Source organism: Penaeus japonicus, unplaced genomic scaffold (assembly GCF_977035675.1).
Source record: "Penaeus japonicus unplaced genomic scaffold, GWHDUDI00000001_assembly GWHDUDI00000032, whole genome shotgun sequence".
Taxonomy (NCBI): domain Eukaryota; kingdom Metazoa; phylum Arthropoda; class Malacostraca; order Decapoda; family Penaeidae; genus Penaeus; species Penaeus japonicus.
The window spans coordinates 2406311-2418810 of NW_028234434.1; the positions used below are offsets into that span (position 1 = coordinate 2406311).

Genomic DNA, 12500 nt, shown 5'->3' on the forward strand with positions numbered 1-12500 from the left:
CAAACAGAAAAGTTATCAAAAGGAAATAATTATCAGAATTCGTGATTCACCATTAGATACACTATCCCATGAATTAATTTGTTGAAGTCGGAATCAAAACACTGCTATCTCTCTTCCTTGTCTGTTTTTTTTTTTTTTTTTTTAATTAAGCTAACGAGATTTCATAACATTTTTTTTCTCCAGAGATACGCGATAAATAATAAGGTAAATATTGACATAAATCTAAAGAGTCAGAACGCCTCAGTGCGAACTGGAGGGAACTGCAGTGAATTAATTATCTTTTCCTGGACGCTTGCTCAGTTAAAACTGACTACAACCTGGCATTTACTTTAGTGAAGCATAGTCGGCTGATGTGGTGCGGCTGCTTTAAGTGATAAATTTTAAATCACCAACTTCGCATTGGAACGAGTATATTTTGCATAAAATTTGTGATTTTGTTCATAAGAAACACTGTAAGAACAAGTCAGACATTAGATGTGTGTGCGTGTGTGTCAAAAGTTATTGCGCACTTTAAAATATATCAAATAATTACAAAGATGATAAGATACAACTATATGTGTTAGTATATGATGATTAAAACAAACAGAAAAGTTATCAAAAGGAAATAATTATCAGAATTCGTGATTCACCATTAGATACACTATCCCATGAATTAATTTGTTGAAGTCGGAATCAAAACACTGCTATCTCTCTTCCTTGTCTGTTTTTATTTTTTTATCTTTTTTTTAATTAAGCTAACGAGATTTCATAACATTTTTTTTTCTCCAGAGATACGCGATAAATAATAAGGTAAATATTGACATAAATCTAAAAAGTCAGAACGCCTCAGTGCGAACTGGAGGGAACTGCAGTGAATTAATTATCTTTTCCTGGACGCTTGTTCTGTTAAAACTGGCTACAACCTGGCATTTACTTTAGTGAAGCATAGTCGGCTGATGTGGTGCGGCTGCTTTAAGTGATAAATTTTAAATCACCAACTTCGCATTGGAACGAGTACATTTTGCATAAAATTTGTGATTTTGTTCATAAGAAACACTGTAAGAACAAGTCAGACATTGGATATCCTGTTTGAGTTTCTTTGGGGGAGTAATGTCAAAAGTATCTTTAATGGTTACGTTACTTCAGCTCCTCACACTGGGCGTAGAGATCGCGCCAGGACTCCGACTGAATCAAGAGTGCTGAGTCAAATGCTGCTGTGAATCAGTGAATCGACCTTTGTTGACCTTTCGGTCCACCTTGAGTCCCCGCCCAGAAGACGGTATGGTATCTCTTGGGGTTTGGTTCCTGGAGGAGGAGCTGTGTCATCGTTGACTCCGCCCTCTGGGTGTCATATTCCTATGAGGGCGCCTGGGCCATAGGAGACCCAGGTTACGGGGTTACGTCAAGGAAAAGCCGCACGGTGTGGTCAGGAAGGGCGTCGACCGGGATTCTAGCGCCATGGAAGTGCGGCAGCGACCGGCGGTACAGAGTGTAGTTCACTACCTACACACACTATATGCATGTACCAGAGAGAGAGAGAGAGAGAGAGAGAGAGAGAGAGAGAGAGAGAGAGAGAGAGAGAGAGAGAGAGAGAGAGAGAGAGAGAGATTCACACAAACACACACACACACACACAGTGTATACATTAGAGTGTGTTTTTTTTCTGGAAGTTTTTAGATATTAACACCTTTTGACACACAAAAAATCTAGTTATTTTTTGTCTTTGAATAAATTAAGTGATACCTAAATTTAAATCATAGATATAGACACATCAAAATGCTGGGAATACTGTCATATTGCATCCGTTATACTTTAAGCTTTATTCTAAAAAATGCCATAGCATATGAAGGCATTTCCACGAACAGTTTAGCACCACTATTCAATACAAAATTTAATAGGTAAGCGAAGTATGAAAAGGGAAAATGTTGCATTATGTTAAATACAATTACACGAGTGAATAACTAGACATATGGCCGCTACTTTGTATCAAGAATTTGTCGGTTTACTTGTGTCAAAAGTTATTGTCTTTTCAGGTAATTAAAAAAAATGAGTGAAACTCCCTCTCACTCACTCTAGTAGATTTGTCAGGAAGATGTAGATAACCAGTCTCCAGTATTCGTTTATCAATACTAAGATGGGAGACAAGCATGGAAAATTAACGAGGATTTCGAAAAGGTTACACACTCGATTGGCTCTACGCAACCAAGAAAGCTAATTAAATATATTTCTATTAGAGACATTCCTCGTAGTAGGCCAAGGAAGGGTGAATAAAGGAGAAACAGGAAATCTACATCCGGGCAAAAAGAATTGGTGGCTAAAAACCCTTCTCACTCGGGAACTCGAAGAAACAGGGGAATCCAATCACAACCACGCGCAAGTTCTTGTAGGAATCAATAACTTTTAGTAGCACATTTTTTTACAAGACATTTGCAAGGCGCACATTGCAAAGTAGAATCATATTTAGTACCATCAAGCTTATAAGTGCAAGGGCAACAGATTGATGGTTCGCACATGGCAACAATTAACCTCGTCTGAGCTGTTAATCCCACGATACATATGAGTATCGTGAAGCAAAAGCAAATATACAGCACAAACAAATTTACTTACTCCAGAGAAAGAACACACTTGTTATAACAGACATTGTGATTTTACTGGCATCACACACACACACACACACACACACACACACACACACACACACACACACACACACACACACACATAAATAAATGTACGTTTGACTATGAGATCAGCAATGATAAATGTTAAAAAACATTTCAAACAAACATTAGAATAGCTTCTAGTGCAGAGAAAGACAGAATGTAATAGCAATAACAAAAAGTCCTGATATATATACATCAACGAGACAACAACGGCAGTCAAACCGAGGAAAAAAGTCATATACATGACGGGGGTTCGAGGTATGGAGAACTGAGAGAGGATATCGTTTTGCAGTGAACAGGACGTTAATTTTTATTGCTATTATATTCTGTCTTTCTATGCACTAGGAGCTGTTCTAATGTTTATTTGAAATGTATTCTAGCATTTATATATATATATATATATTTATGTATATATACATATATATGTATATATATATACATATATATATATATATATATATATATATATATATTATATATATATTATGTGTATATTATATATATATATACATACATGTGTGTGTGTGTGTGTGTGTATGTGTGTGGGTGGGTGTGTATGTGTGTGTGTGTATGTGTGTGTGTGCGAAAAATACTTAAAGGAAATTTTTCATATTGAGTCTATCTGTATTAACAAAAACAGTGATAGCCAAAGCTTAAAGAAAATTATATATATATATATATATATATATATATATATATATATATATATATAGAGAGAGAGAGAGAGAGAGAGAGAGAGAGAGAGAGATATGAAACGGATGTGAATTATTGCACACAGTCCATAATTCACATCTCTTCGACTATCTGTTAGCATAAATCTTATTCTATGGTCGTGCCTTATTGATTTGTGATTGATTTTTAGGTATACACAAATGTCGGTTTCACAAATCACATTTCAGGATTTGAAACAAAGCTATGTTAAATCTTGATCTATATAAAGATATGCGTATATATTGTTTCTAATGAGTGCAACTATTTAAGCCAAATGTCAAAGTAATGTGCACTTATATATCAGTGAAATGTCAAAAGGTTTCATTCGATGAATGAAAATCGGGAGATTTTTTCTTAATAATGATCCTTTTAATGTCTAACAATTCCTGTACACTGATTGTCATGCCATAATATGCGATCTGTCAAATTTATCAAAAGTGGGCGGTGCACGCAAGTGTGGAAGGGAGTGCATCAGTACCAACACTCGACCTCCTCATAGTTCTTAGTGCGCACCCTCATCTACGGAAATTGGACTGATTTACTAACATACAAAGTTTAAGCTTAGTATTGTCTTTAGAAATCGGCGTAGGGAAGTCCGAGAAGAGCTACCAGCATTGGTTAATTACTTTAGGGTGTAAACTTTCTTCTGGCATCACTGGTCTCATTGACATTCGGTCGTCTGCTCTTCCTGTAAGGCAAAAGTAAGCGATAAGCTTCCATTTTTCGTGTAGACATCCCTTTGTCAATTAGTTCATATTTCATTCCAGAACTGATACTATAATGATGATTTATCATGAATCATTTTATAAAATCGGAAATAATTGATTTAAGCAAGCGGGAAAAGCCACCCTCGATGTAAACAAATGCATATCACTTACTCTTGGCAGCAAGTGGTCAATATTACGGTTTCGTCTGACAGGCGCTGGGACATGACTCAATATTGAAAAAATAACCAACGATACGGCTCAATAAGGTAATGGGTTATTTAAAATTGTGTCAGTTGTCGTCATTGATCTCTGTGGATGGTCAGTTGATTTTTCTCCCTTGGGAAAGCTATGGTTTTAGAGCAAATAAAGGTAGTTAGTTTCCACCCGCAATTGGTGATGTTGCAGGTCTCTTTCGAAGAATTGTTTTCCGGGTCTTAGTATCTTCCTTATTATAAGTATATTTTAGAAGATCATCCGGGATCGATCTAGCAACTTTAGGGTATTTATAGATTTTATTGATTTGCATTCGAGAAGTTACAAGGAATACCAGATGTAAATGTTGAATAATAAGGAGCCATTTATGTGTTAAGCATTATTTCTATTTTGGGTGGCTTGCCAAAATGAAGAGATAAATGATTATTCTAATGAAGTTAAAATACACATCAACCACTGGCCTTGTGCTTATTAGTGTAACCTGCTTGTCAATTGGCTCGAGAAAAAGCCAACAAACCTTCACAGCACATATTCTGGTAAGATAGAACATCCTTCCTGGCAATATATTGGTGAGTAAGGAACAGTTCAGGCTCTTATCTTGTCAGAATATACATGTAGAAGGTTTATTGGTCTTTGACCATTTATCTTGGAGGATGTGACTTTTACCTGACACCACACAGCAATTGGATTGGACTGAAGACCTTGGGCCTTCCATCACAGATCACAGGAAGTTTTAAGTGGATTTGTATAGTAAACAGCCAATATGAATAGAAAAAATCAGCCTTTAACCCATTTGCACACTGGTTGACTTGCTATCATGTTCAGTGGTTTTTGGGTCAGACGCCAGCGATGAAATATTTGGTCAAGGCCGGCGCTTGGAGTGAGCGGGTGTACAGTGCTCGTTTGCGGTTAGTGCGCCCAAGAATCCCGAGGTGCTAGGCTTATGCGTTCGAAAACCCCGGCATTCCGACCATTTAGACCCGGAATAGCCCCGGCATGAATGGGCTAAAGCTGCTTCACAAGAAAGCAACTATTAAGCCTCTGAAAGGCATCAACTATTGTAAAGTAACAGTAATTTAACTTCTGAAAGTAATACAGATATGAGTTGGCAGGCATCCTTTCTTGTTTATTTTTAATGCAAGTGCCCGACAATGGGGAATTTGACGGCCAGTTAGACATCGTGTCTGTTGAATTGAATTATATATTCTTAAGATGCACAGCTGGGACTGTGCATCTTGACCTGATAATGCTGGGACGGTTTTGGCTCCGTCCAGTCTTAACCCATTCATGCCGGGGCTGTTCCTGCTTTGCACGGTCACAATACTGGGTTTCTCGAATGCATAAGCGTTCAAGATTCTCGGACGCACAAGCCGCGAGCCTGGGCTGCCCGCCTTCAACCCGAGCGCCGGGCTTGCCCTCATATCTTGTCCCGGGCGTCTGACGCAAAAACCACAAAGCGTGTCATCACGTCAACCGGCTCCAATGGGTTAAGGCTGGGTATTGTAATATGTGCAGGTCTAATTCCGTGAGCTATTCCCCTGCTCTGGCTGTGACCACCTGCTATGCATGATTATCCGGCATGCTAACCATTCAAAAAGCCAAGACATGATATTGCTTCCCCGGCAGCAAGTGCCACCACATGATGTGATATTACATCACCTGTCTTTAATGGGTTAAAGTGTGTGTTTTCCATTATTTTTTAGACTTTTGATATGATATGTAAGTTGATATATGATATATTATCAAAATGATACTAATTAGCATTTACTGTGTTGGTGCATCATAACTTACGGAATAAATAGCTTGTAATTTCGATAGAAGGAAAAATGCAGTATGAAAGTGATCTAACCATGCAAAACATGCTGGTTGTGGAAGGGTCAAGACTTGATTGATTGAAATGATCTGAATGGATTTTGGCTTTGTCTTTAAAAAAAAACATATGTTTTTAACCCAGTGATCATAGTTGGCATCTATACATGCCACAGTGAGGGTAGGCCAGAATTCTGGAGGGCACCTACATATTCTCTGACCATGGAGATTACTCTATGATCTCCATGCTTTTCCGGCATGGAGTTACAGCCTTCCAAGAATGCTCAAGACCTTAACCCATTAACAACAGGGCTGTCATGGCTCCAAATGGTGGAAACACTGGGATATTTCAAATGCGTAAGCCTAATGCCTCGGGATTTTCATCAGCACTGGCTGCGGCCAAGCGCTATACGCCCGATTACCCGCCGCTCTGGCCAGGAGGATAGGCATGACAAATTATCTCGTCCTCGAAGCTGACGCTGCCACCACTTGATGTGATATCTTGTCACCTGTCATTAACAGTTAATCTTCTATACCTTTATTGACAGATAGTAATTAGCTTATTCAGCATCAAGGACAAGGTATAAGACTGTACCTTAGGCTGCTTGTGTGCCTTATGATTAACCATGATGCAGTAGCCAGTGCTCTCTGATTATTTCCCAGTACTATTAGGTAAATGAAAATAACCTGAGGCTTCAATATATAAGGAAGCAGTTCTATAGGTGCCTGGAAAGATGGTGAGGTGTTGGATGGAGGTTTGTAAATATTTATTTGCAGCCTGGCATCAACTTTTATTCTGTAAATTACTGGTTGTGTATTAACCCATTGCGTACGGGTGTCATGACATACATGACGGAAGAGCTTTGGCCTGACGACGGGCGTCATGACGTACATGACGTTCGGGGATTTTGGAATACTATGCTATTTTATTGTGCTATGAAAAAGGAATGAGTGATGATGGCTACTGCAGTCATAATTACTATAATTACCGTAATATCGTGCTAGCTTAACGTCCAAAACCTAGATGGCACCACTTTTTCCTAGCACCAGCAGGAGAGAGAGCCTTGAATGGCACCCATCCATGGTCTCTAGCAAGCACTGTCTCTATAGAGCGATGGCACACACTAAGTTGATGAACCCTTACTCTAAAGTACCGCCAATGAAGGATGTGCAGGCAGAACGAGAAGAGGAAGGTGACTCAATCCATACCCAGTGTCTAAAATGTGCTCCTGTGCCAATATAGATGCCTTTCACTGTGGCACTCACAGTCACAAGCATAGGTTTCATTCCTCTTCCCTACCTCTTCTTGTTATCTTTATTGTAGGGGGTTATATGTTTCGAATTCGTTCATGACAGCACAAAAATACGAAAAAATAAAGTTGCCTTTTGTCCTCCCATAAAACAGCAATACTTCTATCACATTGAATATCAAGAAAATAATGAGCTAATATGGATAATATACTACAATTTTAGTCAACTGCAGCACTGATAGAGCCTGTCATATGGCACATATAAGTCTCTAAACTCAATAAAACACACAAAAAAATAAAACACAAAAACTGCTATAGTTTTACAATGAATAACTGAAAGAGAGTGGGATGATTCAAATTATATTGCTTCAAGTGGTCTCTCTCTAAAATAAAACCTATCCTGGAGGCTGGGCAAGCAAATTTATCTCCGTCTGCAATGGGTTAAAGACCTCCATATAACTGTAGTTGGTCTTGGTTATACAGTGATTCTTTAAAATGGGTGAAAGACAATTATCTTTAAATTCACAAATTTATCTGTTATTTTGAGTTTGTTCATTCTTTAATATCTAATAATATTTATTCGGATCATCTTTATTTACCATGAAAAGAATTTAATTTGATCAGCATTTTGTGAGTATGTTTAGAATTAGGGTATTTTTAGCTTATTAAAGAAAAGAAGAAAAGATATGTATCTCCAAGTCAGTGCACATATTGGATATTTGGTGGGTAGTCTCAGCCATGTAAGATCTAATACCCCATCCATACAGTCAAGCACTTAATGATGGGCTTTACCTATACCAGGTAGTGTCTGTAGGCAATGTCCTTCATGTCCACACAGCTAAGTCATGCCCACCTGGAAGTACTGGACTGTATGGATACCATGTTTGGAATTCATTTTAACGTGTCCACTGTAAACTAATCCAAGAACTTATTATTACACTTCTTAACTCATTGTGAACTGGCATCATGTCCAACAGAACAGCTCCGGTTAGGCCTGTAAGATGGGTGTTATTGTGTACATAATGTTAAGTCAGAAACTGCTCACATTTGTAAAGTTTTATGACTGTTGTGGTGCTGGTTTCTGTGCTAGAGATTGCCAAAGTCAGCTCAACCTCTTCTTTTTGTGATAAGTTTAAGGGAAAAAGATGTTCAGGAAAGTCTGTACTGCTGGGAGAAGATATTTTCCCTGTCCATCTGATTTCTAGCCAGTGCCTCCAGTGTCAAAAATACTCTCTATTTTTGACACTTGGGCCCTCATATACAATAGGTTAATCTTCTGGGATGGGCATGTTTCGTGGGATGAGATCACTGTCATTCTGTATTTTTCGTATGGTTGAAAGTACAAGCTATTTAGTCCTTCAGTTGTGTAACTAAATGCTTATTAGTATCACAGTGCTTTCATGCCGAAAATAGACTCATATGCCATACCATTAGTCTAGCAGATGCCCACTCCAGGCTGCACATCTTAAGATGTAGCCTCTCTCTGAAGGGCTAATTGTGTATTTTAGAAGAAAGGGGAACTGGTCAGAAACTCCCAGGTCTCATTAATGATAATTAGTCAACTAAATCTCTAAATTAAAAAACAATTTTATTTTCATACATACCAATTTGTTAAGAAGAGGGTATTAGTCATGTTATTACCACTTTAGCATTACAGTTAATGGTATTCAAAGCAGTGTGCAATATGGTAATGAGGTGGCTGTAATGTGCACACAAGTGTATTCCAACCCCACATTTGCTGCTCCTCCCTCCTGTCAGTCTTCCTTGTCAGTCCAGCAAATTATTCAAATTACTTTACCAAAATAAATAATACATTTCTGCATTGGGGAATACATGGGCTACTTCTCAATTTACCAAACCTTGACATAGTCCCAAAGTGAAGAAGAAGAAATATCAAATCTTGATATTTGTGCAGCACAGTGTAGATTAATTTTTACTCTGTCTCCTCACCTTTTCACCTTTCCTAACTCTCTCTCTTTCTATGATGTTCTTTGCCTGTTCCTCTTTCTCTTTTTTTCTTTTATCTGCTCCTTTTCTCCTTTGCTTTTGTGTTTTGTGTTTTCCTCTTCCTTATTTTCTGGTAATTTTTATTCTTTTTCTGTCTCTCCCTGTTTTCTTTTCAGGTGAAGTTCATCTTTCTCATAATGAATGCAATTCCTCACATTCTGTTGTTAGTTACATGGGAATACTAGGTCTTCTTTCTCTGCAGGATTCTGAAACTATTTGATCTTGTTGACATGAGTATCTCTACCTTCTTCTAACAGATGGCTGATCCATGGATAGTAACACCTGGGGAGCGGGTGAAACATGAGGAACAGTTCAATACTCTTAGGCCTGCCGGTGTTTTCATCACTGGCGAACAGGCCAAGGGGTTCTTCCTTCAGTCCCGTTTGCCTCCACCGGTTCTGGGAATCATCTGGTAAGTTTTGCTTGATTTTGTTTGATATGGGGAAATTTATCTTTTTGTATTAGTAGAATTTAGTATGTAGATAATTGCTATTAGATTGTAAATTTGTTTGATCTTCCATTTGCATTCTATTTTCTGGTAGGAAGTTTTCATCGGATGATTCCTCGAGATCAGTTATCCAAGAATTACTGTCATACTGCAGTTCCATTACTTCTGCATATACCTTTTCGTAGAAAAAAAAATCTGGTGCCATACTTTGAGCGAGTCTTAAATTGTTAGGTAATTTTGTTGATAAGATGGGTATAATTCCTTTGATGTCCACCATCTTGTTTTTTGTAAGATTTTAACTTCTGTCAGTATGTCATCCATAACAAAAGTGGGTAGGCTGCCATTGAATTGTGTTCATTAGATATATGAAATTTAGGAAATGGTGTGCACAGCTTAATATAAAAGTGGCTTTTTATTTTTGACTCCTATGCTATACATATGATAAGAGAATAATCGCATTTGTTTTTTTAATGATCATAAATTCAAGATAGGGTTAATTTTATGGAAATTGGTGAAATAATCTTGAAAACTGGAAGGATTGTCACTATCATAAATTGGATGTTACACAAACGAAGCTTCCATTTTTTTTATTTATTTCATATTTAACCCATTACGGATGGGTGTCATGATATACATGACGCAAGAGCTTTGGCCTTACGATGAGTATCATGATGTACGTGACGTTCAGGGATTTTGCATCACTGTGCTGTTTTATTGTGCAATGAGTAAGGAGTGACTGATGATGATAATTACAGTCATAATTATTATAATATAAAGCAAATCTAAAATCCAAAACTTAGATAGCACCACTTTCCTCTAGTACCAGCAGGAGAGAGAGCCTTGAATGGCACCTATCCACAGTCTCTAGCAAGCACTATCTTTATAGAGTGATGGCACATAGCAAGTTGCCAATCTCTTGCTCTAAAGTATCGCTGTTGAAGGATTTGCAGACATAAGGAGAAGAGGGAGGTGATTCAAACCAGTGTCTAAAATGTGCCAATAGGAATGCAGACAGAACGAGAAGAGGGAGGTGACTCAAACCATGCCCAGTGTCTAAAATGTGCCAAAAGGAATGCCTTTTACTGTGGCAAACACAATCAAAAGCACAGGTTTCCTTCCTCTTCCTGTTGTCTTTATTGTAGATGGTTATATGTTTCGTATTTGTTCATAACAGTACTTGAATACAAAAAAAAGTAAAGTTGCTTTTTGTACTCCCATAAAACAGCAATACTTCTATCACACAGAGTATAAAGAAAATAATGGGCTGATATGGATCCTATACTACAATTTTAGTCAACTGCAGCCATATTACACATAAGTTTTAACAGAATAAAACCCACAAAAATTAAAACACTAAAATGGCTCTAGTTTTACAATGATTGACTGAAAAAGATTGGGGAAGGCAAAGTATGTTGCATGATGCTGCCTTGCTTTGAAATAAAACCCATCCTAGGGGCTGGGCAAGTGAATCTATCCCCCGTCTTTAATGGGTTAAAATCAATATGCAGTGGGAACTTTTATCATATGGACTGTATTCCTTCCAACCTTCACACATGTATAGTAGGCATACTTGTTAGCCATTGATACAGTGCAAATGTTAGGCATTAGCATGTGTGTAATACAGGTAGCATATATATAGAAAGGTATTGGATCTAAGAATAGCAGGAATTCTGTTGTTTTTTTTAGGTATCACAGCATATCACAATAAGATTTTGAAATTGATAATAGATATAGGATAATAATTTCATTTTCTCTCTATTTTTTAGGGCTCTCTCAGATGTGAATGGAGATGGAAAGATGGATATTCACGAGTTCAGCATTGCATGCAAACTTATCAATCTGAAACTCAGGGGATTTAATCTTCCTCAGACCTTGCCAGCTTCTCTTAAACAGTCAGCTTGTCCACCAAGCTCTGCTGGCTCTACCCCTATTCTTCCTGGAGTAGGTGAGTTGTAATGTTCATCAGTATAATCTTCAGGGTCCTGTGATGTGGTAAACATGCTTGAATTTAATGCATATCTTGGCTCCCAGGATGTGCATTGCTTGCACAGGCTCATAGCTGCTGGTGTTGTAGCAGTAATGGCAAGAGGAATCATTCTGAACATAAACAAATGATTCTTTTTCCAGCTAAAAGCTAAACTTTTACCCGAAATGATACTGAAATAAAGAAGACCTGACGGCTATTCCAACTGTGTGAACTACTAGATTTTTTTCTTCTAAAGTTTGGAGAGCACTGGGGGTTAATGCCTGCAGTATGTTATCCCACTCTGTCTACTAACTGATTGCTCCTATAGGCCTAATTATATTCTTGTAAAATGTATTGCATTGATGTGAAAGCATAGAAAACCTGTTTGTATTATGCCAAATTGGTTCCATGAGGATGCTTGGTTTTGTATAAAAGAAAAAAAAAATCACACTTTTTTCCAGACCTCTGGATCTGATCATCCTGCAATTGCTGCTTGCAAGAATTTGAATTTCATAATTGATATTTTTGGTGTTAAAAGATTTACTACAGTAAAGGTAGCAAGAAAGTTATACATAGATAAAGGAAACTATACTGTTAGGTGCGCGAAGCTTGGTAAAGGTTGGATTGGAGGCCGGCAGGCAAGTCACAGTGGTTCTTATCTTCGTAAATGTGTGCTTATATTATTGAAATCTGTGATGAGTAATTCTTATTATAGGTGATACAGTAAGTGAAGTGTGCTCATGCCAT

The 12500-nt window shown here is 37.8% G+C and overlaps 1 protein-coding gene across 1 annotated transcript in view; it reads left to right on the forward strand.

The window, feature by feature from the left end:
- Positions 1-4234: 4234 nt before the first annotated feature.
- Positions 4235-12500, forward strand: part of Dap160 (dynamin associated protein 160) — a gene marked incomplete in the record, with an annotated part of 108482 nt that continues 100216 nt past the window's right edge. Inside the window, 3 exon segments of the mRNA XM_086556155.1 lie at positions 4235-4326; positions 9597-9751; positions 11554-11732. Of these exon segments, the coding sequence (XP_086412281.1) occupies positions 9597-9751; positions 11554-11732 (334 nt within the window).